The sequence below is a fragment of the Microtus pennsylvanicus genome, chromosome 2, assembly GCF_037038515.1.
Source record: "Microtus pennsylvanicus isolate mMicPen1 chromosome 2, mMicPen1.hap1, whole genome shotgun sequence".
Lineage (NCBI taxonomy): Eukaryota > Metazoa > Chordata > Mammalia > Rodentia > Cricetidae > Microtus > Microtus pennsylvanicus.
Window position 1 is genome coordinate 10,701,813 of NC_134580.1, and position 27,055 is coordinate 10,728,867.

The 27,055-nt window shown below is 49.3% G+C and overlaps 1 protein-coding gene across 2 annotated transcripts in view; it reads left to right on the forward strand.

The window, feature by feature from the left end:
• The window catches only part of Zc3h7b (zinc finger CCCH-type containing 7B), a 54,282-nt gene extending 34,975 nt beyond the window's left edge, over window positions 1-19,307 (forward strand). The window contains exons 11-23 of one of the 2 annotated variants that reach the window (XM_075960081.1): window positions 108-166; window positions 934-1,033; window positions 1,411-1,572; window positions 3,032-3,237; window positions 4,607-4,707; window positions 5,645-5,826; window positions 8,532-8,617; window positions 15,022-15,155; window positions 15,309-15,414; window positions 15,527-15,635; window positions 15,850-15,983; window positions 16,090-16,253; window positions 16,585-19,307. In XM_075960081.1, the coding sequence (XP_075816196.1) occupies window positions 108-166; window positions 934-1,033; window positions 1,411-1,572; window positions 3,032-3,237; window positions 4,607-4,707; window positions 5,645-5,826; window positions 8,532-8,617; window positions 15,022-15,155; window positions 15,309-15,414; window positions 15,527-15,635; window positions 15,850-15,983; window positions 16,090-16,253; window positions 16,585-16,849 (1,808 nt within the window). In that variant the 3' untranslated portion in view covers window positions 16,850-19,307. The remainder of the gene's footprint in view (window positions 1-107; window positions 167-933; window positions 1,034-1,410; window positions 1,573-3,031; window positions 3,238-4,606; window positions 4,708-5,644; window positions 5,827-8,531; window positions 8,618-15,021; window positions 15,156-15,308; window positions 15,415-15,526; window positions 15,636-15,849; window positions 15,984-16,089; window positions 16,254-16,584) is intronic. The other variant, XM_075960082.1, reaches the window with a different exon arrangement.
• Window positions 19,308-27,055: the final 7,748 nt, after the last annotated feature.

Consider the following 27,055-nt stretch of genomic DNA (forward strand, 5'->3'; position numbering starts at 1 on the left):
GGGCCCATGAAGCTTCTCTGAGGTAGAAATAAATGTACGGGGCAGCCCAGAAAGGCCCCTCATGTCCTCAGTGCTAGGGCGCATGACTCCCATGTCTTTTTTCCTAGAAGAGACCAGCTCACAGGACCACCGTCCTCCAAGCAGTACTCAGAAGCCAGCCCCCTCAGTGAGTAACTTGAGTAGGGATCCCAGACCAGGCTTCTTACTCATCCTGGGGTTATGAGCCCCAGATTGGGGGTAAGGTGAGCCCTCTGCATTGGTGAGATGCTGCATTCTCCAAGAGGGACACCCTCAGAATAGACCAGCCCCAAGTGATCTCCTGGCCCTTCCTCCATGCCTTATGCGGAGAGCACACATTGGGCATCCTTACCCTCTTGTGTGAGGGGGAGGCTGAGCAGCCATAAGTGATGGCCCTAGTAGTATCAAGTCTCTCATCTCTGGGCTCAGCCTGCTCTGGATTCAAATAAACCACGAATGAGCAGCGTGTATGTTAACTTTGGCTTAGATGCTAGCTGAGTGGCCCTAGAACAATCACTGGCTTTCCTTGGGTCTACTTTTCCTGTCTTGATTTCTGGGACCCTGCAGGGACAGCATGGGTAAAGCCCTTAAACAAGTCTACTGGCATTTCTCTACCTTCAAGTTGACCTTTAATTCAAGGAAGTATTCTGGGGCTAAGCTGGCTTCTACTCATTGTCCTGCCTTAGCCCAGAGGCCTCAGAAGCAGGCCCTGATGTTTGTGGTACAAGAATCCCCTTGTACCACAAATACAAGGCCTGGGAAGATGTGGAAGAGGGTCCTAGGCCGCAGTTCTGATACTGGGTAGGACAGATTGGAGGAGGGGGTCAAAAACATACCTATATCCATTGCATTGGCTGGCCCTGGTGGTCCAGGTACCACTCAGGGCCCAAGATGGCCAACATCCTCCCATTGTAGCCGGAGCCCTCCATGCCCAACACCGCCTTGCTCATCAAGAACCCTCTGGCTGCCACCCATGAGTTCAAGCAGGCCTGTCAGCTATGCTACCCCAAAACAGGTAATCTCGCATATGCAGCAGCACCCCTCTGCCCTGGAGATGCTGGGAATCTCAGGAATGTGGAAGCCAGGACCAAAAGTACCTGTCTATCAGTGGGAGATTCATGGAGGAAAACAAGGCCTTCCCCTGAAGGAAAGGAAGGGGTGGGCCCTGATTAGGACCCGCCCTCCGCCAAATACTGCCTTCACGAATCAAGAGTAGACTCATTAGGCCCAGACCTGTTGGGGCAGTCATGTGGTGGGTTCCTTGGAGGGCTTCCCAAGTCCTCTCTCTTCCCAGCAAGAACATGGCCAGGGGAGACACAGTGGGAGCTACAGCGACCCAGATAAGGGTATCGGGTTGTCCTGGAGTTGCATCCCTGTGTACCCTGTCCACAGGCCCCAGGGCTGGTGACTACACCTACCGTGAGGGCCTTGAACACAAGTGCAAAAGGGACGTCCTTCTCGGCCGACTTCGGAGCTCAGAGGACCAGATCTGGAAGCGCATCCGGCCCCGGCCCACCAAAACCAGTTTTGTAGGCTCCTACTACCTGTGCAAAGGTGAGTGGACCATAGTGGGGCTGGTGCCAGCCAGGTCTAGCTCCTCCCAGGTTATAGCAGAATGGCCACAGGAGAAGATGAGGGAGCTCAGATAAAGCCAGGGGCCCACCTGAGAGTCAGCCTCTCCTCTCTTGGCCTTGTCCAAAGGCAGAGATCACTCAGGATGTCCTGTGGAGCTGGAGATATGTGACAGCCTATACCATCCCATGTGAGATTCCCACAGCCCAGAGACAGCCAGGTTCTTACTCCACAGTATTCCCAAAGGGATGGGAAGAGTCCATAGAAAACACAGGAAAGGCTTGCAACTATCAGTTTTTTACTGATCACACTATTTTCCTTGTCCTCACTTCCAGCTCCTAGAAACTGGGTCAGCAATGAATAGACCTTATTTGGTTTCTTTTTTTTTTTTTTTTTGGTTTTTCGAGACAGGGTTTCTCTGTGGCTTTGGAGCCTGTCCTGGAACTAGCTCTTGTAGACCAGGCTGGTCTCGAACTCACAGAGATCCGCCTGCCTCTGCCTCCCGAGTGCTGGGATTAAAGGCGTGCGCCACCACCGCCCGGCTTCTTATTTGTTTTTTTATCGGTTTCTCTGAACAGCCATGAGATTAAGCACATCTGTACTGCAGCACTTTTGACCTCAACACCAGACATCTGCATAAAACCCTTCTGCTCTCTGCCGGTGTGTGGTGGTATATGCCTTTAATCCCAGTACTTGGGAGGCAGAGGCAGGTGGATCTCTGTGAGTTCGAGGCCAGCCTGGTCTACAGAGCGAATTCCAGAATAGGCTCCTAAGCTGCAGAGAAACCCTGTCTCAAACAAACTAAACCTTCTGCTCTCAACACCAGATATCAGGATAACTGTAGGAAAGAAACGGAAGTTTTGAGCGTCCACCACGGCTCTGGCCTTGTGCCGTCACCCTGCTCATTGCAGCTGCACACACAGGCCTCCTAGACCATTCCGTCCCTGAAGCCCTGCCCATGGCTGGGATGAAGGCCAGTGCATGCCCACATCCACATTCCCCACCCCGTGGCACATGCTCTGCCCCTCAAGCCTGATGGCCCAGGTCTTGGAAGCCATACCACTTCCCTCTCCCTCTGCAGCTGAGGATGTATCCCACTCCTTCAAGACCTGTGGCCCGTGTTCCTGACCCTAGTCACGTAGTTAGTCACTTCCCTGGCGAATAATCCTAAAACCCCTCCTCTTTATGGAGATGTGCGTATTCTACAAATCCCTTGGCACACTTTGTCTTGCTTTACCTGCACAGACACAGTGGGGGTGTGTGGAGGCGCTAAGCACAGAGGTACTGGGACCTGGTATTGGGGAAAGCATTCTCCTGGGAGGTCAGCACCCACCAGTGCTCTGACTTGGTGGTTCCGAGTCCTGCTGCCCACAGTGAATCCCAGGTGCTGTGGGCTGCCTCCCCCACCTGGCAGAACATGTGTCCTCTTGTCTCTTTGCAGACATGATTAACAAGCAAGACTGTAAGTATGGGGATAACTGCACCTTCGCCTACCATCAGGAGGAGATTGACGTGTGGACAGAGGAGCGGAAGGGCACCCTCAACCGTGACCTGCTCTTCGACCCTCTAGGGGGTGTCAAGCGAGGCAGCCTCACCATTGCCAAGCTCCTCAAGGAGCACCAGGGCATCTTCACCTTCCTCTGTGAGGTACCCGCCTGCCCAACCATTTCACCAGTCCCCAGTAGTCCCAGGCACGCTGAAGGCTGGGCTGTGCCTCTGGTCAATTGGTCATTGTAGGAGCTGTTGGCCCTGGAGCCTGTGGGTGTGGTGAGGCATGGCTCTAAAATCACTAGAGCCAGAGACTGTCGGAAAGTTAGGCCTGGGGATCCTATTAGAACCCAGATCCTGTCTGGCTTCTCATTCTACAAAGGTGAAAACCAAGGCCAGGAAGAAAACAGTAATGACCCCATCTGTTCTTCCTGGGTAGCTCCAGCACACAGATACTGTTCTCATTTACCGGCGATGCTGGGGTTTGAGGTGAGGTGGAGCCTGAGGGCCATATGGCCAAGTCAACTTGTGCTCCAAGCCCCAGCACCTAGGCCCAGATCCCAGGACGAGTCCCCACACCTCCTGGGGCCAGGTAGACCTAGAAGCTTGTCCAGTGTTGTCCCCAAACGGGTATAGTGAATTTAGCCTACCTTAGCTGTCTAGAGCAAGGTGTCCTTGGCCTGCCTTTCGGCTTCTCCCTCTGCCCTCCACCTGTGTTCCAGGCTGGCCGTGCCTGCTCTGCTTCCTGTCAGTGACCCAGCTTGCCATCCTTCCCAAATTTCTCATTTTCTCCCAGGCCAGCTGTGATCCTAGTAGCTCCACTGAGCTTTCCAAATGTTAGGGGTTTGCTTGTTTGTTTGTTTTGAGGGGATATTGAAACAAAGACTCCCTATTTGTCCCTGGCTGGCCTGAAATTTGCTATGTAGACCAGGTTAGTATTGAACTCACAGAGACCCACCTGTCTCTACTTCTGAGCACTGGGATTAAAGGTGTGCACCATCATGACCACCAACTTTTCCTAGTCTTGGCTCTGTAGCTCGTTAAAAGTGGAGACAGTGTTGTTTTCATCTCTGAGGAGTAAGGGCCTGGGTGGAGGGGTTTGTGGGGCCCTGCCCACCCCAATCTGCTGACCTTTGAAGCAGATAAACTTGTGCTGTCTTTCTTTAGGGAAAAGTTGGCTTGGGGATCGTAGCCCACGGCCATAAGACAGGAGCTACTGAACTCTTTTCTACCGTTCTGTGGCCTGCACAGTGAACCAATGGGACAAAGCAGGTTAATCATTCACAGCTTACAGTTGAGAAAACTGAGGCCCAGGCCATGGGGTGACTCCTGTCCCAGGCACTGGAGTTGTGTGATGAGGAGACCTGAGGTTCGGTTCGCAGAGCCTGGGTTCTCTTCCACACTCCCCCTACCTAGGGCAGGGCTTACAGGAACCGGTTGTCCTTGCCTAGATGGCCACTGTGGAGTTCTAACCCATCCCCCCCCAAGTGGCCTTGTGAAGGTCCCAGCCCATGCCCTCCCCGGACAGATCTGCTTCGACAGTAAGCCCCGGATCATCAGCAAAGGCACCAAGGACTGTCCATCTGTGTGCTCCAACCTGGCTGCCAAGCACAGCTTTTACAACAACAAGTGAGTCCTGCAGCTGGGCCACCGGCCAGACAGGGGTGGGGCGGTTCCTTGACAGATAAGGAAAGGCCTCGGCCAAAAAGGACAGAATGGTGACATGTCCACCCGTAAAGGATAGGAACCACATTTGTTGAACACTTACTGTCCAATCATTGTCTTGTTGTCTTGGGTATTGAATGGTCTCCACAGCCCTTTGGGGAGGGGTTCCTGCGCCCCTTGTACAGAAAAAAAAGCTGAGGCTTGGGAAGAGCTAGGTCAGCCGACAAATGTGGCCAACCAGCACCTTCAGTTGTCATGGTTTCAGTGTCAAACGGGATGGGAGGAGCTGGGTCAGGAGGACTCCATTGCCTTTGCTCTTTCTGGTTCTCTGTTCTGCTCCACCATTAGGGATGGAGTCAGGCCCTGGAGTTATGCAGTCCTGGGGTTATAGCCCAGCCTGGCCAGGGTTGCTTGTAGCTTGGAGCAGCAGCTCCTGCAGCCTTGTGTTTCCTCTTCCCTGAGAGTAATGCTGTTTCCATCTTGTTGGGTTCATTGAAGGCCACTGAGTTTCCCCACCCAGAGGAAGTGCCTCACCATCATCCTCCTGGGGATAAGACCAGCTCTGGGGCAGTGCCTTCTATTCATGGGCTCTGCCTTCTCCCAACCTGTCAATAGGGGGGGTCTGACACCTCTGTCAGTAGACAGTTGCAAGCTGAGCTGGCCCCAGAGGTCTGTGATGGGGCGCAAGTAAAACAGAGCTGGCACTAAAGTCTTGAGTGTAGGATCCCTTTACCTCCTGTGCCATCCACATTCTGAGATGGGCTACGAGGGCAGGAGGTGCCCAGGAGCAGGCTCTGAGAAGGCTCTCTCCTCAGATTTGCTTGGCACTGGAAAGGTAGGTGGAGGGCAGAGGGTGGTGGGGACCATAGTCAGCATCATGCACGTCCCATATGCCCGCCAGGTGCCTGGTGCACATCGTCCGTTCCACCTCTCTCAAGTACTCCAAGATCCGTCAGTTCCAAGAGCACTTCCAGTTTGACGTGTGCCGCCATGAGGTGCGCTATGGTTGCCTGCGCGAGGACAGCTGCCACTTCGCCCATAGTTTCATTGAGCTCAAGGTCTGGCTGCTGCAGCAGTACTCAGGTGAGGGACAGGCAGAGCAGGTGAGGTAGGCTTGGAATTAGCTGGGAGTGAACAGGCTAGGGCCTGATGCCAACGTAGAGAACCTAAGGTGAGTTCAGAAGCAGGAGGCTCCTGAGAGCTTCCTGGAGGAGCTAGGAACCCTGGACATCACAGAAGAGACAGAATTCTGCTCACAGGGAGCTGTGGGGTCTCACCCTGTCTAGACCTTGCCAAGATATAGATGGGAAAGCAAGAATGAGTGAGGCTCAGCGCCTGGTAGACTCAGACTCTAAAGCCTAACCTGCTCTAGCAACTCCACCTGCTGCCTGGGTAATGACCAATAACATTTCTCCCCGTGCCTCCTTCTGTTGGTCCAGCAAGTGGATTCTCAGATATTCACACATCCCGTCCATCTAACTGCTCTTCTGAGCACCCTCTCTGTCAGGGTATCCAGCCATGAACTAACGAAGACCCTCACTTTTGAGGACTTACATGGAGCAAGTAAACTAAATCCTAGGTTCAGGGACTGGAGAGATGACTCAGTGGTTAAGAGCACTGGCTGATCTTCCAGAGAAACTGGGTTTAATTCCCAGCACCCATGTGGCAGCTCATAGCTGTCTGTAACTCCAGTTCCAAGGGATCTGATACTTTCACACAGACATACATGCAGGCAAAACACCAATGCAAATAAAAATAAATAATTTAAATCCTAGGTTCCATCTGACCTAGGATGATAGTCTTCTCTACCGCCTGTTATTATTTTATAAGCGTTTTTTGGTGCCAGGAACATATATATATGTTTATTTGTATATATGACAAACAGTGTAGATGCTATGTCTTAGAGTCAAGTGTGTGTGTTTTTTTTTTTTTTTGAGTTTGGTTTTTTGTTGTTTTGATTTTTGTTTTATTGGGAAAAGGTTTCTCTGTGTAATCCTGGCTGTGCTGGAACTCAAGGCTGGCCTTGCACACAGAGATCACACCTGCCTCTATTTCTCAAGTGCTGAGATTATAGTGCCTGGCTGAGTCAATGGTGTTTTGACTTCAGTTGTGCATCGCTGGTTGTGGAGGCAGCAATGGGAGAGGGAGGGAGGAAAGCATTCCTAAGGCGATGAGAACTGGCCTGTCTAGGGAAGGACAAGGACTGCTCCAAGCAGCAAGGGCTTGAGGAGAGTGGAGGCTCAAGGTCATCAGGGGTCCCAGTGTCTGAGAGTCTCTTGGTCATAAATAGAAATATAGTCACATACTGCATTGATGTTTTAGTCAATGGCGGGCCAAAGGACAGTGGTCTCACAATATTATGATGGAGCTGAACTGCAATGAATTATAGTGAATGAACAGCACTGTTGCTCATTCTTGGATCTGCTATACTATATCTTTATTGTTGGAGTGTATTAAGAAACAAATTAAAATGCTGACTATGTATCCAAGAGATGACTCACAAGATAAAGGTGCATGCCACTCAGTATGACCTGAGTGAAATCCCCAGACCCACATTAAAAGAAAACCAACTCCTGCAAGTTGTCCTCTGATGCCCACACACCCTCCTGCACCACATGAACACAAACTAAATAAATGTAGTAAGACGGTTGCTTTTAAAAGCCTGCCCTGTGATGCTGGGGCAGCCTCGTCCTGTTTACAGCATCTCAGAATTCTGAGCATCTCAGAACAAAAGCCCATCGTTGATATAACACATGACTGCAGGTGGCATTACTCTAAATCTGCTATGCAATGCCAGGAGGGGTTTTAGGTGAAATGGAGTTCCGGAATCTGATCGGCAGTTTCCAGGCCATGCTAGCTGCTTGGTGGAGAATGGAGGAACTAGGACATGAGTGGAGACCCCAGGGAGGATGTAGCTCATACCAGGTGGTGGTAGCAGAGGTGAGAGAAGTGGTCAGGTTCTGGGTAGACTTTGAGATGGAGCCAGCAAGATTTGTTGACGGACTAGATGTGAAGTATCAAACGGAAAGTTCTATCAAGGTCAGTGCTGAAGTCATGGTGCCTTCCATATTCTGAGAAGAGGGGTGTACAGGAGCATGCTTGGGGGGCTAATATCAGGGATCTGTGTGGGATGTGGGTCCCAAACTGTCTCTTGGACCTCAAGGAGTGATGTTGAGTGGGCAGCCAGAGGTGGCAGGCTGTAAATCCAAAGGGAGATGTGGGCTGTCAATTTGCATTTGAGGGTTACCAGCAAAAATCTGACATCAAGCGTGGTATGTGACCTGGGTAAGCAGTGAACAGAGTGGCTGCAGCAGAGCCACAGCCACAAAATGATTAGACAGCCGCTTGTAGGAAGGCACTAGGAGCCAAGGAGCTGCAGGGAGGGCAAGATTCAGGACAGTAGGAGCGGATTGGTACTTTGGGGCCATCATGCTGGGACATTGCCCTTTGGGACTGGCAGTGAAGAGCCATGTACCTTGGTGAGCCCCAAAGACAGTGGCCTTGAGGCTGCCAAGCAGGATTCTGCCTGAGCTCCCCAGTGAGAAAGGACTTTGGGAAGAGCCGAGCAGCTGGATCTACGAACGGGATGCTGGCTTGGGAGTCAGGAAGCTTTCTTCCTATGATACAGAACAAACAGGTCCAGAGAAGATGAGTTTTTTCCTGCGATCCTGAGTTTTCTGTGGCCGGGACTGGCTGGGTGGGACTCCTGCTTGGACCTCATCCCAGCATCCCAAGTGTGCTGTGTCTCATCCTTTGCCAAGGCCCATGTTTTCTTCCACCCTCCACAGGCATGACCCACGAAGACATCGTTCAGGAATCCAAGAAATACTGGCAACAGATGGAAGCCCATGCAGGGAAGGCCAGCAGCAGCTTGGTAAGGCCCTGGGAGTGGCGGGGGCGGAAGGGTGGGCATCACAGGAGCTGTGCATTTCCTTCTACTGTGACCTGATCCTGAGTTGCACTCTTCCTGTATCCCTAGAGTTCACATTTCACTATTTGCTTTGTTATCTGAGTGTGTGTGTGTGTGTGTGTGTTTGTGTGTGTGTGTGTGAGAGAGAGAGAGAGAGAGAGAGAGAGGCTTCCTGTGTGCAAGTATGTATTTTCACATACATATATACATTTATATACATAAATGTGCACACTATTTTTGGGGGGTTTCCGTTTTGAACCATCTGGGAGTAAGTGCAGATAGTTATCCTCTTACCTCTGACCACTTTTAAAAGGGTATTCTGGGGCTAGAGTGATAGCTCAGCAGTTAAGAGAACTTGCTGCTCTTTCAGGAAACCCACATTTGATTCCCAGAACCCACATTGGCTCACATCTCTTAACTCTAGTCCCAGGAAATCTGATGCCCTCTCCTGGCCTCTGTAGGCACTACACACAAATGGTGCAGACACACATACAAGCAAAATACCCATACACATAAAATAATAACTTGGGGCCGGGCGGTGGTGGCGCACGCCTTTAATCCCAGCACTCGGGAGGCAGAGGCAGGCGGATCTCTGTGAGTTCGAGACCAGCCTGGTCTACAAGAGCTAGTTCCAGGACAGGCTCCAAAACCACAGAGAAACCCTGTCTCGAAAAACCAAAAAAAAATAAATAAATAAAAAATAAAATAAAATAAAATAAAATAATAACTTAAGAAAATTTTGTAATGAGGCTACTTTTATATAACCATAGTACCCATGGAACACCAGAAAATTAATAGATGGAACACTACTATTCAGATTCTGTCCCCTAAATTCTAAGTGACACACTGTTCCGTTGGCATGTCTTTTTCACCCACTTTAATTTCAAACGTTCCTTCATGGGTCTTTGTCTTCCTGACTGACATTTTCGAAGCCTCTGGTTTTACTCCTTCCCTGTGTGGTGGAGCGCCTGTTTCCTCCTGCTGCACAGGCAAAGCCATGGCCTCAGCTTACACATCAGGAGGCATGTCTTCTCTAGCTGTCCCATTGGTGGTGGTAACGGTGATGGCTTGATTGCGGTTCCCTAATGTAAAGTTATTTTTCTCTACTGCAACTAGTAAGAACGTTCTGGATCAGTAAGGCGTGCCTGTCATCCCAGCACTTGGAAGGTGAGGCAGAATTAGGTACTGAAGAAGGTCAGCCTCAGCTACTTAGTGAGTTTGAGGCTAGCTTGGGCTATATGAGACTATCTAACCTGCCATCCTGCCCCTCAGAAAAGCCTTGAGTCCAAGTGAATGTCTCTGTAAGCTTCAAGTGGTGCCCACGGATTGTGTTGACGCTTCTCTCCTGGTCTCCACTGTGGGCTGACTATGTGAGCCCCTGACATAGCACTGAATGTGTGCCCGGTTTCTTCCCGTCTCTATCACTCCCACCACCCAGTTCCTCTTAGAGTCTTCATTGTAAAGCCCACCAGCTCCCGTAGGGGTGAGGCTCACAGGAACTGTCCCCAGCTTCAGCCTGTTGAGGGATGGCCCTGTGACTCAGTCATGAGGGCTGATCTTGACTCCTAGGCCAGACCTTTCTAGATTTCTCATTTTCTCTCTGTCTCTGTCTCTCTCTCTCTCTCTCACTCTCTCTCTCTCTCTCTGTGTGTGTGTGTGTGTGTGTGTGTGTGTGTGTGTGTGTGTGTGTGTGTGTGTGGTTTTTTGAGACAGGGTTTCTCTAGTTTTGGAACCTGTCCTGGAACTAGCACTTATAGACCAGGCTGGCCTCAAACTCACAGAGATCCGCCTGCCTCTGCCTCCCGAGTGCTGGGATTAAGGGCATGCACCACCACTGCCCCTCTCTAGCCCCCCCCCCCAAGAGCCAGCATTCGGCTGGGCAGTGGTGGTGCACGCTTTTAATCACAGTACTAGGGAGGCAAAAGCAGGTGGATCTCTGAGTTCAAGGCCAGCCTGGTCAATATAGAGCAATAGAGCAAGTTCCAGGACAACCAGGGCTACACAAAGAAAACCTATCTGGAAAAAAAACAAAAAACAGAACAACAGCAACAAAACAAACAAACAAACAAAAAAGCCAGCAGTCTTCAGGAACTTATGAAACTGGTTCCCCACTCTACCAATAGGAGTCCTTCCCTTACCTCTGACCGAAGGGACACATGGCTACCTGTGGCACCTATCAGCATGTCAAAGCATGTGCTGACCTCCAGGCTCCTCCAGTATCACACATTTCAAAGTCCCTGCTAGCATACTAACCCTTCTCCCCTCCTCCCTTCCCCTCCACTCCCTCCAGCTCACAGGCTTCCTTCCCCCAGCTGCTCATTCTCCTTGTGACCCTGCCATTCTGCTTCCTCTCCTCCCATCTCTCTCTCTTTGCCTCCGTCTCTTATTCTTATTTCTTTGAGATGAATCTTGCTACAGTCTGAGCTGACCCTGAACTCAGTACCCAACTGCCTCAGCCTCTCAAATGTGGAGATTACAGACATGCAGTGCTGTACTCGGCTGCCCAATTTTCTTTCTCTTCCCTGCTTCCCCCTTATTTTTGCTCCTGGCCAAGAATCCAGCAGGGACACTGTGGTGGGCTCAGGTGGGTCCTTTTGGGTAGTCTTCTAAAAAGAGCACAGAGTCCTGCCCCCCTCCATCCTTCCACGTCCTCTCCTCTCTTCCTAACCGGTGGTCAGTCCTTCCAGAACCACCCAGGGCCAAGGGTGGTTTCTGGCTGATGGTGCTTTACCCCTCCCCCACTGCCAAGATTCCTCCCTGCCCACCAGGACACCACCCAGGCCTAGCTCAGGAACTGGCCCAGGCATGAGGCTCTTGCCTGCTTACATCTTAGAGAGTAAAGATAGTAGGCCTGTGAAACCAGAGGCCACCAGGGCAGATACTGCTTGGGCCCAGTGCCTCTGACTTACCATGTTATCCCTTGAAGAAGCACAAAAGCTCTTAGCAGAGAGGGGTAAGGAACTGCTCTGAGCTGCCTCTGCTCAGTCAGGTGTGAGAGATCCCAGTGCTGGGCAGTGCTGGTCACTATTCTGAGGGAACTGGTCGGGGACAAATGCACCTGCTAGCCTGAAGAAACCAAGGGCTGCCCAGACAGGCAGTCCTACACCGGAACCCCTGGGCAGGTAGGATGGGAGAGGGAGTCTCTAGGAACAGAAAGGACAGAAGATAGCTAGAACAAGTTAGCCAAGGCCGCCTTTTACTCCCCACTGTGTCCTGGGCACAGAAAAGCAGTTCTTGCCTACAGAGTAAAGGCAGGGACAAAAGGTCTGGAAGAATGGTGGGAAAGGAGCCTCAGACTAGCTGGACATCGCCCTGGGGAAGAAGGGTCCTAAACCCAAGGCTGTCTGTCCTCCCGCCTAAGGCCAACTTCCCATCTCTGAACTCCTCCTCCCTACATACCGGGCACTTAAAACTGGTTGGTCAGACAGGTAGTTTAGCCCCTGAGAGTGGCAGCCTTGCCATAGGCGAGCTCTAGGAGCGCCCCCTGCAGCCTGAGCTGAGACCAGTGTGTGCAGGCCAGAGGCGGTACCAGATATCATCTATGTTCTGCCTTTTCCTTTAGGCGACGTCTCTTGCTGACCCTAGGGCTTGCACTGCTTGGCTATGTCCTGTCTCCACACCACCCAGTGCTGGGGTTCCAGGCATGTACAGAACCTCACCTGGATTTTACTGAGGTGCTGGGAACCAGACTGTGGTCTTCATGCTTATGTGGAAAGCACTATTATGTACTGAGACATTTCTCCAGCACCTGAGCTAAATTTTGAAAGACATTTTTTAGAATAAGTTGCATGAAAAATCGAGAAAGGGCATTCCAGATAGAGACTAGCACGTGACACAGCATGCTGTGTCCAAGGACAGGGCCTGCTACATTTTCTCCTTCGTTTGTTTTCATCTGAGTAGTTTTTATGCAGCACAGATATGTGTGTATAAAAATGGGCATATAAATCAAAATTTTTGTTGTTTTGAGATTCTCATTATGTAGTCCAGTATTTCCTGGGACTAACTTTGTTTATTGTTTGTTTTTCTGGGACTGACTTTGTAACCTATGCAAAGTCTGTTAATTTTTAGAAATCTTAATTTGTAGTAGTCCCCCCTGCCTTAGCTTCCTAAGTGATGGGATTACCAGCATAAGATACCATACCTGGCTATAAATTAAACATTTACTAATGATAGGCCATAAAGAAATTTCTTTTAAAATTATTTTTTGGTATACATATAATTTAATTGTTTATTAAGTTGAAAGAAAACATTAATGTGCTTGTTTACTTTTACATAAAGAACTACGCAGAGGCTGAATGAAGAGTTGAAACTACAGAATGTATAGAGACAGCACATCCTGAATTGATCAGTGTTTTGTTTTATAGTTGTTAATGCTGAGAACATCACGGTGCATAAGTATGTAGTACAGAACAGCAGGAGTGTGTTTAGAACCATGTCAGAATTGATGGAGATTCAGTGCTAACCCATACCAAGAGTTATTCAATCATTTAAAAAAAGAATCTCGGGGGCTGGAGAGATGGCTCAGAGGTTAAGAGCACTGACTGCTCTTCCAGAGGTCCTGAGTTCAATTCCCAGCAACCACATGATGCCTCACAACCATCTGTAATGAGATCTTGTGCCCTCTTCTGGCCAGCAAGCATACAGACACACAGAACACTGTATACATAATAAATAAATAAATCTTTAAAAAAAATAATAATCTCAATTGAAAGTTGGAGACTCAGATGACTAGCCGTTTAGAGTGCTCGCTGCACCAGGCGTAGTAGCACGTGCCTTTAATCCCTGCAGAGGCAGGTGGGTCTCTGCTCAAGGCCAGCGTGGTTTACAGAGTGAGATACAGGACAGACAACACACAGGGAAACCCTGCATTAATAAACAACAACAACTTTTGCAGAAGACCCAGGTTTGGTTCCCAATGCCTACATTAGAAGCTCACAGTTGCCCGTAACAGCAGTTCACCTGCATTGCATGCACATGAAGTACATAAACTCCCAAGTGTGCACGCGCATGTCCACACACACACAACTTTGAAAAACGAAACTCGAGTGAGCAACTCAACAGCATTAATTTTAAAACTGACTCTCTCTCTCTACCTCCCTCTCTCTCTCTTATTGCTTTGATGAAACACCACAACCAAAAGCAACTTGGAGAGGAAAGGGTTTATTTGACTTAGGTATCCTGAGTCACAGTTCACTGGGAAAAGCCAAGGCAGAAAGCCAAGAAGGACAGGAACCTGGAGGCAAGAGCTGATGCAGAGGCCACAGAGGACTGCCACTCCTCATGGCTTGCTCAGTCTGCTTTCTAATAGAACCCAGGACCACCAACCCAGAGATAGCACCACCCACAATGGGCTGGGCCCTCCCTCATCAATCACTAATTAAGAAAACACCCTACAGGCTTGCCTACAGCCCAATCTTATGGAGACATTTTCTCAGTTGATGGTCCTTCTTCTGAGATGATTATAGCTTTGTGACCACATGTTAAAGCCGGGCAGGGGTGGCACACGCCTTTAATCCCAGCACTCGGGAGGCAGAGGCAGGCGGATCTCTGAGTTCGAGACCAGCCTGGTCTGCAGAGCTAGTTCTAGGACAGGCTCCAAAGCCACAGAGAAACCCTGTCTCGAAAAAACCAAAAAAAAAAAAAAAAAAGAGCTATAATGACTAAGAGCACATACTGCTCTTGCAAAGGACTTAAGTTTGGTTCCTAGCATCCATGTCAGCAGCTTCCATTGCCTGTAATTTTAGCTCCAGGGGTATCTAACCAATGCCTCTGACCTCCAAGGGCACCCACACACACGTACACAGACCCACATGTATGTACTTAATTTAAAAATGGGCTGGGATCCAGGCAAGGTGGCACATACTTTTAATCCCAGCACTCAGGAGGCAGAGGCAGAGGCAGGCTGATTTCTGTGAGTTTGAGGCCAGCCTGGGCTACAGAATAAGTTTCAGGGAAAAAAGGCTAGGATGATATCACGTGCCTTGAATCCCAACACTAGGAAGCAGACTGATCGGTCTCTGTGAGTTCAATCCCAGCTTGGTCTCCACAAGTTCCAGAATAGCCAGTGATATAGTGAGACCCTGTCTAAAAATAAATAAATAAATTGAAAATAAATCACTCAAAGGAAGAGTTATTCTATTCAGTGGTTGCATAAGCCAGGCCTCCATGAAAGTCAAGCTAAGTGAGGCCCAGTTGGAGATGGCAGAAAGACTCCCCGGCTCGGGGTCCCTACCACATCAGAGGGCACTGTCTGCCAGCAGAACCGGACAGTATACTAGCCCATTTAAGACTTAGTGGTCCCAGGACTTCCAGAGGCCTAAGGCCTGGTGGCTATAGCTTCACCAACCTACTCCCCCATCTTCCAATAGGGTGCCCCAAGGACACATGGGCCCAGCACCTTTGACTTGCAGATGAAGTTTGTGTGTGGTCAGTGCTGGAGGAACGGGCAGGTGGTGGAGCCAGACAAGGACCTCAAGTACTGCAGTGCCAAGGCCCGGCATTGGTGAGATACGGGGCAAGACGGGGCACTGCCAGAGTACCATGAGGAAGGAGGCCAAGACTTGGGAGACCAGGGCTCTGAGAGAGGAAAGATGGTCTCATAACTTTGAGGGTTTCTCTCTGATTCTCCCCAATGAGTCCCATCTTTGATCTACAGCTGGACCAAGGAGAGGAGGGTCCTTCTGGTGATGTCCAAAGCCAAGAGGAAATGGGTGTCGGTGAGGCCATTGCCATCCATTCGAAACTTTCCACAGCAATACGATGTGAGCACTTTTGGGGTGGGCAAGAGGTTGTAGGCCTTGGAAGGCTTCTAACTGGCCAACACAATGACACAGCCTTGTGGGACTCAGCAGGCTTTCCTTTGTCCACCCACAGCTCTGCATCCACGCTCAGAATGGCCGCAAGTGCCAGTATGTGGGGAACTGCTCCTTCGCACACAGCCCTGAGGAGAGGGACATGTGGACCTTCATGAAGGAGAACAAGAGTAAGTGGTAGACTTGTCCTGCATCACTTCATTGCTAATACCTCCTGAATCCTGCTGGGGCCTTCCCCAGATCCAGCAGGTCCTGTCGACTAGGGGCTTCCTGTGAGTGATTAGCATAGCAGCAGGGCCTAAGATGTTTGTGCCAATTCCAGCAGGGATCATGGGCAGAGTGTATGGGGAAGCCCCCTCACCAGACACACTGTCCCCTGCCTAGTCCTAGATATGCAACAGACCTATGACATGTGGCTGAAGAAACACAACCCAGGGAAGCCAGGAGAAGGGACACCCATCAGCTCTCGGGAAGGGGAGAAGCAGATCCAGATGCCCACAGACTATGCTGACATCATGGTAAGCCCTGCCCACATGTTGGGCCAGGGCCAGTTGGGAGGGCAGCCTGGAGGGGCTGTGTGGGGTGGAGGTGTGGAAGTTGGCACCCATAAAACTCTGCTCCCAGATGGGCTACCACTGCTGGCTCTGTGGCAAGAACAGCAACAGCAAGAAGCAGTGGCAACAGCATATCCAGTCCGAGAAGCACAAGGAGAAGGTCTTCACCTCCGACAGTGATGCCAGTGGCTGGGCCTACCGCTTCCCTATGGGCGAGTTCCGACTCTGTGACAGGTGCCGATGGCAGCATGATGGGGCAGCACAGAGGGGCAGGTAGAAGGTGGGCCTGAGGACAGGGATGTTGTGACAAGCCCCATCCCCTTGACTTGGTTTATCTCGGCTGTGAATACAGTGCAGTACTGGGAGTGGTCAGGATGGAGGGGTGGGTTCAATCCTATCTACCTCTCCTTTACAGCATGGATCAGGTCCTAGAGAGTGCTACTGTGTCAGGGGTTCCCTGAGCTAGTACCTGAGCTGTCTGGGGAGAGGCACATCTTAGAAAGGTTGAGTTAGCCCCAGGTTGGAAGGCATAGAGCTCAGGCAGTGAGCCTTCTACCACCCACAGGCTCCAGAAGGGCAAGGCCTGCCCAGATGGGGACAAGTGTCGCTGTGCTCATGGACAAGAGGAACTCAATGAGTGGCTAGACCGGCGCGAGGTGCTGAAGCAAAAGCTGGCCAAGGCCCGCAAGGACATGCTTCTATGTCCACGGGATGATGACTTCGGCAAATATAACTTCCTGCTGCAAGAGGATGGGGACACCACTGCTGCCACCCCAGAAGCCCCCATTGCTGCAACTGCTACTGCTGCCACCACCACCACTGGGGAGTAGGCCCAGATCCCAGCTGTGGACAAAGTCCTGGGGTCGGGGGTGGGTTGGGGACAGAAAGCCTTACAGAATGGCCAGGGAGGGCAGGTTAGTTGGGGGCAGGGGACTACCCCATCTGGCAATCTCCAGTCCCCTGGGTCCCTGTCCATCCTTTCCACCCCCAACACCCCAGGTGTGTATACCCAGGTCATGTACTGCAGCCCCAAGTGGTCCCAGGGTCCTTGTCCTGTCAAAATGGGGGCAGCCCCTCCCCAAGTCTAGCTTTCCTGGTCGGAGAGGGAGGGGCCTGGCTGACCTCTCCAGCTTCAGCCTACAGCTTTAATTCTGTCTGCTCCTGAAGGGCTGGTGAGCCTGGGGTCCCCACTTGAATCTGCAGCAGGAGGGTCCTTTTACCTTTCTACTTTCTCCTCCCTTTCCCTGGGGGAAGATCAGGACACAGCAGAGAGCAGGAGGCCCTGATTAGCTTAAAATGTAGTTGTGAGTGGAGCTGGAGACACTACTGGTCACCTGGGGCCTCAGTTTCCTGCTCTGTGAAAGGGGCAAGGGCGAAGGCAGATGATCTCTGGAGCTAGACCAAGGCATCTAGGTGCTCCTAACAACCATCCCATACCCAGCCATCTTGTGAGCCACTATTGAAGACGCAGCCCAAACTCTATTTTGCAGAAAGGAAAACTAAGGTCTAGCAGGAGGAGTGATTTGCCCAGGGTCTCTAGCCCTCAATTTGGTACAGATCTGGGATGTAAACATTGGTCAAAAGACCCCATCCATTAGCAACTGGAGCTGCTGGGCTCCTCAACCCCATACGGCATTCCTGGGAACCAGGGAAGGGCTGCTGAGACAAGAATTGGTTTTGTTAGAACCCTGTGGGGAGATACTGTTGGGGTAAGCACCAGAGGTTCTATTTCCAAGAGCTTTCACAGAGAGATGGTAGAATACAGGCACCATGAGCTCGTGTTCTGCACAAGGTACAAGACATGGGAAGAGTCCAGGTAATAATGAGAGCAGGGAGGTGACCTGGGATCTATAGGCCACTATGCGACCTCTTTCCTGGGGTCCTACTATAAAGACCCAAATGTTTCTCCAAAAGACCCAAATATACTATTACACCTATCTATCCAAGCCCCACTCTATGCCTAACCCTGCTAGCTGCCTAGGACCCTAACTGAACCCTGGCCCATGCCTCCACCTACCAAGGTCTCTTCCATCATCTGAAGTGTGTACACCCCTTCATCCCATGACCTATGAGTAGACACAGCATCCCCTGGCTCCCCAAGACATTCCAGGATGTTCCACATCATTGGCATAAGAAGTGGGGCACCCCAGAAGGAACCAGAAACTAAGGCTAGCTAGGAGTGAGATGGAACAGACACTCTTTATTTTTCCTGCAGCCAGGGTTGCTAGTCCTCGATGGCATAGTGATAGGCCCCTGGGCATAAGGGACCCGTTCCTCATGCTGCCACTGCCCAACCTTATCCCAATAACCATGGCATGTACCTTTTCCTCTCCCCTGCCCCCTTTTCCTACCCTCAGCTGGCCAGCATGGCAGAGTTTGGGTGCTGTGTGGCTGGAGTGAGGTGAGACCACATCCAAGGTGGGGGCTGTGGCCATGAATGTTGATGATACTTGTTCTCCTGACCTGTGGTGTTGCAGTCTGTCGTCACCAGCCTTGTTTTTAGTGTGTATATATGTCGCCCCTGTGATGCATATATACACAGGTATTAAATATATCGCTCTATATAATATTATATATGTGTGTGGTATCCAAGGGATCTCTTCTAATGAGGGCTAAAGATAAAGAATTTGGAAAAAATGCAGGCATCCTTGTGAGTTTTGAGGTACTGATGAGGTCATCTAGCTGTTTAGGGGACTGGGACTGGACCCATGGCTCAGAGATGATTTGGGCAGAAAGGGCAGGATGGCCCACACCAGGGCTCTGCTCTGGCTGCTAGTTTTGTTTCCCACACATCCATGTCTAGAGGGGAGTACCAGTGTGCCAGGAAAAGGACATGGGTAGCGTTTGTTTCCCACCAGAGAAGGGTGAGTTCAGACTTTTCCTGTTGTTCATCTGTCCAGGGGTCCGTCTAAGATCTGGACTCCCTTACATTCTAGACCCGATCCCTTGTAAGGAAGAGGAAAGAGACATGGATGACCTGGGGTGGGAGACAGCAAAACATTTTAAATGATGAATGCAGTTAATCGCTTCTAGCTGGAAAGCTAGGGTTGAATGGGGCCTAGGAGGCAAGAATGAGATGGACAGTAGACATGGAGTGGGCCAGTGGAAGGGGATGCTGCATTTATCAGCTGGGCAGTAATCAATCTAATGGTCCTTTTAAAATGTCTGTATTAAAATTTAAGAATACCACACTTTAATATTAAATATCATAAGGTATAGTATCTTGATAATAATGTAGATGTTTTAATAACAATTTTTGTCCTTAAAATAAAATGAGAGAGAAACTTGCTTCTTTTTAGCCTTTGTTCTAGAAAACATACGTGTGCACTTTGACTCTTGTCCCCCAGGTGTCGCTCCTGTTCCTCCCTACTGCATCTACTCAGGGGGCCAGGGCTGCCCAGGACTGCTGGGCAGAGCTGGCCCCAGCTGGCTGTGCCTGGGGCAAACATTCCAAGGGGTGAGGGGCAGTGTCTCTGTGTGCACATGGAGACCCAGCTGACCCAGCTCAGCAGCACCTTGTTAGTAGGGACAAGCTGTGCCCTGTTCAAGTGGTCCTAGGAGCCACCCTTTGCCAGCTTTCGTGCAGCCTGCCTGCTCACAGCCCTTCCTGTGGGACTGCCTGTGCCGCTTGCTTTTATCATCATGTGCCACTCTAGATTCTGTGCCCATTTTGGGTGCCTCCAGGAAGGTGAGGGGGTCATGCCATGCTTTACAATGTGATCCAGACTGCAACTTTGATCCTCTGGCTCAAGGAAGACCCAAGGTTATATGAGAAAGTTTCATCACCTATTTTTGTAGGAGTGGATGCACCAGCCTTGAACATTTGTCCCTGCCTCTGCTTTACCCAATGCTGAAATTATAGGCCTGTGTTACTACGCCCAACAACTTCCTCAACTTTTAAAGACTGGGCATCTCTCTGATCTGGCGGAAGTGTTTTTCAAATCTCCTGAGGTATGTTCAGTCTAATGTAAATGTTCACCAGGCACTCTCACTATAGAGCTCTGGCTGGCCTGGAATCGTTTTCCCCCTCGAGACAGGGGTTTTCTTTGTAGCCCTGGATGTCCTAGAACTCACTCTAGTTCAGGCTGGCCTCAAACTCAGAGATCTGCCTGCCTCTGCCTCCCCAAGTGCCAGGATTAAAGGTATGTACCACCATGCCTGGCTGGAATTCTTATTGTAAACCAGGCTAGACCTGCATGGATGATCCTGCTTCTGCATCCCGAGCGCTGAGATCATAAGTGTACTTCACTGTGCCTGGCTTGCCAGTTAACTTTAATCTACTGGATACAGTGGCCTGGGAGCAAAGGTCCTGGACCTGTGAATTCCCTGAAGACAGACGTTCTTTTGGCCAGGTATGCAGGAGGTACTCAGATTAATAAATGATGGAATGAGAAAAGTAAGACTTAATCTCAGCACTTGAGAGGCAGAGGCAGGCAGAGGCCAGCCTGGTCTACAGAGTAAGTTCCAGGACAGTCAGGGCTACACAGAGAAACCCTATCTCAAACAAAACTAAAAACACAAGCCTGTCTTTGGGCTGGAGGGCAGATATATAAGCTTGCAATGGGACATTCCTTAAACCCAGGAAATTGAAGAGAGAGCAGTAAACCTAAGGGGTTGAGTGAACCCAATTTGAAATTCCCTTTAGTTCTCTTCTGATGTTCACTTGGCTCAAGGAAGCACTACCCAAGTGAGCACTCACCCCATGCAGATCCATAGGATACAAGACCAACTACCGAAGAGACTATTTTTCTTTGAGTCTGCAGTCTTGATTTTTTTGCTTTTTGTTTTTCAAGACAGGGTTTCTCTGTGTAGCTTTGGAGCCTGTCCTGGAACTCACTCTGTAGACCAGGCTGGCCTCTAACTCCAAGATTCACCTGTCTCTGCCTCCTGAGTGCTAGGATTAAAGGTGTGCACTGCCACCACCTGGCTTGCAGTCTGATTTTTCCATCATAATCAGTGGGCACTTACTATTCTGCCTTCTTCCTTTTCATTTCTTTCACATCTGTAGTTCCCTGTACCAATGAAACTGGATGTTCAGAGCGTCTGGTGGTCACGCGGTGGAAGATGACCCTGATGGAACACGGGGCTGTTTCTGGCTCTGGGTTGTGACACTGCACTGAGAAGCACTGACATAGCACCAGCTCCTGTACTCTCTCCCAGCTTGCTCCTGGGGCAGATGCAGGGCCCACCAAGGACCTGAAGACCTTTGTTGGTTCTGCGAAAACAGCAGATAGTCCTTAACTAGGGGCCTGTGTAGTTGGCTGGGAAACACCCATGCCTCAAGTAAGGGTGGTTCTAAGACACTGACCTGACTAATGAGCTGTAAATTCTAGCAGCCCCTCTGACATTGGTTTTGAACCTGGAAGTTAAGTAGGCCCTGCTAGCCAAAAAGAGAGCAGAAGACCATCAAAGTACTTAACCAAGTTCTTGGAAGGGACCTCCATGTGGAGGTCACTGCTTGCCTCCAAACAGACATAGCTGTTGTCACATATAAACATCTTGTTAGCCTGGCAGTGGTGGCACCTTTAATCCCAGGACTCGGGAAGCAGAGGCAGGTGAATCTCTGAGTTGAAGCCAGCCTAGTCTACAGAGTGAGTTCCAGGACAGCCAGGGCTACATGGAAAAACCCTGTCTTGGGGAAAAAAAAAATCTTGCTAGTGAACTGGGACAAATATGGTCAGTGAAAAATGAAGGGCGAAGTACAGGAATGGAGTCAGGACATTGATTAAAAACAGATGTAGACCATCAACCTCCAAATCCAGAAACCCTGGACATGTGGACAATCAAACTCTGTCCACAGCCCCTCCAGATGTCTCTAGGCACATATTCAGCCATCCTTTCTCCCCACTGCTGCCATCCTAGCTGCCCTGGCCCAGCAGTCTGCTGATCACTGGTGATGCTGCCAGGCAAGTCCCCTGATTACAAAGTAAGGGTGTCAGTGTGGACCTTGAGCAACAGGACAATTTTCCAGAGTTAAGGCCTTACTAGGTCTGTCGTTTAGCTCTGAATTGTTTGCAGGCTCTAGTCTGGTGCATTAATTTATCTTCTGTTGCGTAACAGGATGCTTGGGACCAGATCATCTGTGAAGAATGGACGTTACTTGACCTGCAGCCCTGAGGGCTAAAAGTACAAGAAGCATGATGGGTCTGCAGCAGCATCTGGTGAGGGCCCCTTGCTGAATCTACATGGTAAAGGAGGCAATACAAGCTTCCCAGGACAGGGTCTCTCTATTTAACCCTGGCTGTCTTGGAACTCATTGCATAGACAGATTGCCAGGCTTGGTAGCAAAAGCCTTTATCCCAAGCCAGATTACCAGCCGAAATCTTGAACATTTGATCTGATCCTCCTTCTGTGGCCTCCTGATTAAGGGTGCATACTACCCACCATGTTGGCTTTTACCTCTGTGGTAAGCCAGTTTTGTATTAGAAATAAAAAAATTCTGGAGCCGGGCGGTGGTGGCGCACGCCTTTAATCCCAGCACTCGGGAGGCAGAGGCAGGCGGATCTCTGAGAGTTCGAGACCAGCCTGGTCTACAAGAGCTAGTTCCAGGACAGGCTCCAAAGCCACAGAGAAACCCTGTCTCGAAAAACCAAAAAAAAAAAAAAAAAAAAATTCTGGGACTGGAGAGATGGCTCAGAGGCTAAGAGCACTGGCTGCTCTTCCAGTGGTCCTGAGCTCAATTCCCAGCACCCACATGGTAGCTCACAACCATCTGTAATAACATTTGGTGCCTTGTTTCTCACATGCAGGCAGAACACTGTATACATAATAAATAAATAAATCTTAAAAAAAAAAGAAGAAGAAGAAGTTCTGAGGCCAAGTACCAGTTAATGCATCAACCCAGCCCAAGTCAGCCTCTGGCTGCAATTACAGTACAACTCATATCTAAAGGCCAGCCCCTCCTCATTCTCACCTCAGGCATACCGAGCAAAGGGAGACTGGCAGGAGGAGGGTTCCTTTTATGCTCACTAGGCAGCCTCTGATGGCTGAAACATACAACTGTTCAAAACAAATAGTAACTCCATTTTATAAGTGTACATGTGCAGAAAGAAACACTGGAAAGTTAAATAAGAAATTAAATTTATTATGAAAAGGAACAAGGTGGGGGAGAAGGGCCATGGATAGAAATGACAGTGCTGAAGTATAATTTATGGGGTCTGGAGGGGTGCCTAATCTTGGCTGTCTTCTTGACTGCATCTGGAATCAATTAAAATGCAAGCAGCTGGGCACACCTGGGAGCGGGTTTACTGACTGAATCCTCTGAAGTAGGAAGACCCACCCTAAATCTGGGCCACATCTTCTGGTGGCTTTTTGTCTCCTTGTCCTCACTTGTGCTGACAAGTTCACCTACCCTGTTGCTGTGAGTATTAGAACCTACTTCTTCCGGCCGGATTCCAGCAGCTCTGTAGGAATCCTTCCAGCATCAGATTGAACTGCTGAGACATCCAGTCTCTCAGGACTGAGCAACTGTCAGATCTTTGGTCTTTCTGTCATGAGACAGCCAATCCTGAGCTACCCAGATCACAGCCTGCATCCTAATAAATCATATATATTTTGTTCTATCAACTGTTTCCTCCAGATAACACTAATACACTGCTCTTGAAGAGCAGCCAAGTTCAGTTCCTAGCATCTACATTGGGCAGCTCACAGCTGCCTGTAACTACAGTTCCAGTGGATCCAACTCTGGCCTCTGTTCCCACAAGCACCCAGATACACACATCTACACAGAAATGAAAATAAATAAACAAATAAATAAATTTTCAAAGGTTTTGGGCTTTGATTCTTGTTTCTATACAAAAATTAAAAGTAAGGTGAACAAGATGGCCCAGCAGGTTAAGGCACTTACAGCTTAACTGCACAACCTCAGTCCAGTCTCCTTCCAAACATAGTAGAAGGAGAGAACCAACTCCCACGAGTTGTCTTCTAACCTTACATGTGCACCATGGCATGTGAGTGACCATACAAACACACACACATACATATACAAATAAATAAATGTTTAAAATATGATACACACCTGTAATCTTAGCACTCAGGAGGCCACAAAAGGATCAAAAGTTAAGATTGCAGCTGGTGATCTGACTTGGGCTAAAGGTACCTTGCTGCCAAGCCTGACAACCTGACTTCCATTTCTGGGATTCGCATGGTAGAAGGAGAGAACCTAGCTTGCAAACTGTCCTCTGACCTACACACACGCCACTGTATCATTGTGTGCACCTACACATACACACAATATAAATAAATAAATAATAATTTTAAAAAATCGGGGCAATGATGGTATACACCTTAAATCCCAGCACTTGGGAGGCAGAGGCAGGAGGATCTCTGTGAGCTCGAGGCCAGCCTGGTCTACAAAGTGAGTTCCAGGACAGCCAGAGATGTTACACAGAGAAACCTTGTCTTGAAAAACAAAACAACCACCCCTCCAAAAAAAGATTTCCTTTTTTCATGTGTGTGAGTGATTTGCCTGCATGTATGTATGTAGGTGCTGGGAACCAAACCTGGGTCTTCTGCAAGAGCAAGAAGTGCTCCTAACTCTCTAGCCCCAATTAAAAAAAAAAAACCCAGGCAGTAGTGGTACATGCCTTTAATCCCAGCACTTAGGAGGCATAGGCAGGTGGACATACAACCTGGTCTACAGCATGAGTTCCAGAACAGCCAGGGCTATACAGAGACACCCTGTCTCAAGAAACAAAGACAGAGGAAGACCATTCTTCTCCAGTCCTATCCAGACATGGCAGAAGCAAGATGAGACCTGCACCGCCGAAAAAGATAGGTATTTTGAAAATACCTTGACTTCAAAATTGAAGTCAAAAGGTATGTTACATTGGAGAAGGGATTTTGCTTTTGTTTCTACAGGAAATGAGAGACTGTGGATTCATTCTGAATTAAGAAAAATCAGGTTTGACCAAGGAAGACCACCTGAGAAATCTCCGGTAGGAACAGATGGCCCAGATGTCTTAGTTCTACATCCAGAACAGATTCAAGACTGCTGCCTGAGATGATCAAGACTCACAGGATACTCCAGTCAGGACTTGATCATAATTATAAATTTTCTTTAGGTCCCCATAAGATTATCAGCACCTCCAACCAGCAGGAAGTATCCTGGAGTATTATGCCTACATTACCAAAAAAATGGACTATGGATATTTTCCTTTGTTTAAAAAAAAAAAAGAGGGGGAAATGGTGGGGGACAATTCTGTATTCTGTCAATTATGTTTTAAATAAACGCTAATTGGCCAGGCAGGAAGTATAGGCAGAACAACCAGACAGGAAATAGAGGCAGGGCAATGGGAACAGGAGAATTCTGGGAAGGAGGAAGCCCATTCCTCCCCAGTCCTGTCCAGACACGGAAGAAGTAAGATGTGGCCTGCCCCACTGAAAAAGGTACTGAGCCATGTGGCTAACATAGATAAGAATAATGGGTTAATATAAGTTATAAGAGCTAATACGAAGCCTGAGCTAATGGGCCAATCAGTTTATAACTTAAAAAACAAAAACAGAGTTGGAGAGATGGCTCAGCGGTTAAGAGCACTGACGGCTCTTCCAGAGGACCCGGGTTCAAGTCCCAGCACCCACATGGCAGCTCACAACTGTCTGTAGCTCCAGTTCCAGGGGACTGAACCCCCTTACACAGACATACATGCAGGCAAAACACCAATGTACATAAAATAAAAATAAATAACTAAAAAAAAAAAACAGAAACAAACAGAGGCTGGTTGAGAGCACTTGCTGCTCTTCCAGAGGACCTGGGTTCAGTTCTCAGTGGGTACATTGGGCAGTTCACAACCATCTGTAACCCCAGCTCCAGGGGATCTGATGCCTCTGCCCTGCTTGGGCAGCTGCACTCACATAACTGTACTCACAAACAGACACATACACCTACAAACTATTAAAAATAATAAAAATGAATCTTTTTAAAAAGGGGGCAATGGTAAGGGTGAGGATGAGAGGGGATCTATGAAACTGTAAAGGAATTTAAGTGAGGGTTTGGGTGCTTGCCCAGTACACACAAAGCCCTCAGTTCCATCCCCAGACCTGGAAGAAAACAAAAAAGGAAGCTGGCCAAACCTGGTGGTAGAAGTCTAATCCTAGCTCTTTGAAAGGTTGAGACAGAACACAAGTTCAGGGCCTGCCTGGGTTACAGAGTGAGTTCTAGGTTTGTAGGTTATAGATAATCTATAATATGTAATAATTTTTCAGTAAGTTGGGGAGAATCACTCGGGAGGAAGAAAGGTAGTTAAAGAATTCACTAAAGACTTGGGGCAGAAGCCAGCAGAGGCACTGGGAGCGTTTCCGACTGTATAAAATGTGATTCTGGAGAGCAGCCACAGGACAGAAACCAAGAGCCTCGGAAGCAGGCCTGAAGAGGAGTTACTGGTTGACTTTTGGAGTTGAGCCCCAGAATCACTTTCTGGCTTGTTCAAGACTACACAATCTGGCATCTCTGCCTAAATCTGACCCTGTGGTATCACTCTTGGGAGGATGAAGATATATATATACAAGTCCTTGACTTCACCCACACACATTCAATGTCCTGAGGATCACAGTGGACCTGTGGGAAAAGAAAGGGTCTATGGTAGGTGGCCAACTGCTACTTAAAGGACAAAGAAGCAAGGGAGTCACTCAGGACAAGCCACGTTGGCAGAGATGTCCCCTTTCAGTAGTGCCCAAGCTGCCAACCATCCTAGGGACCTACCTTCCCCTTCTCTCCTTTTTGAAAGACCAAAGAGATTTGGAGAACAGGCTTCAAGTTCTACAGGTAGTCTAAAGCCCCAAATAAACGTACATGTCTATACAGGGCTTGTGTGCATGGCACATATACATTGAAACATGCCCAACTCCTTGAGGCTTACAAGCTCCCATGTGAAGGCATGGTGTCACTACAGTATCTTTTGTGCTGAGCTGCCTGGGGTGCTGGTCTTTCTGTCATCCTTTTTTCCTGCCACCTCTGATCCCAGCCCAGGACAATTACCACAGTGTGCCCTGTTCTCCACTGAACCTGGGCCTCCAGGCCTCCCCCACCCCTCAGCTCC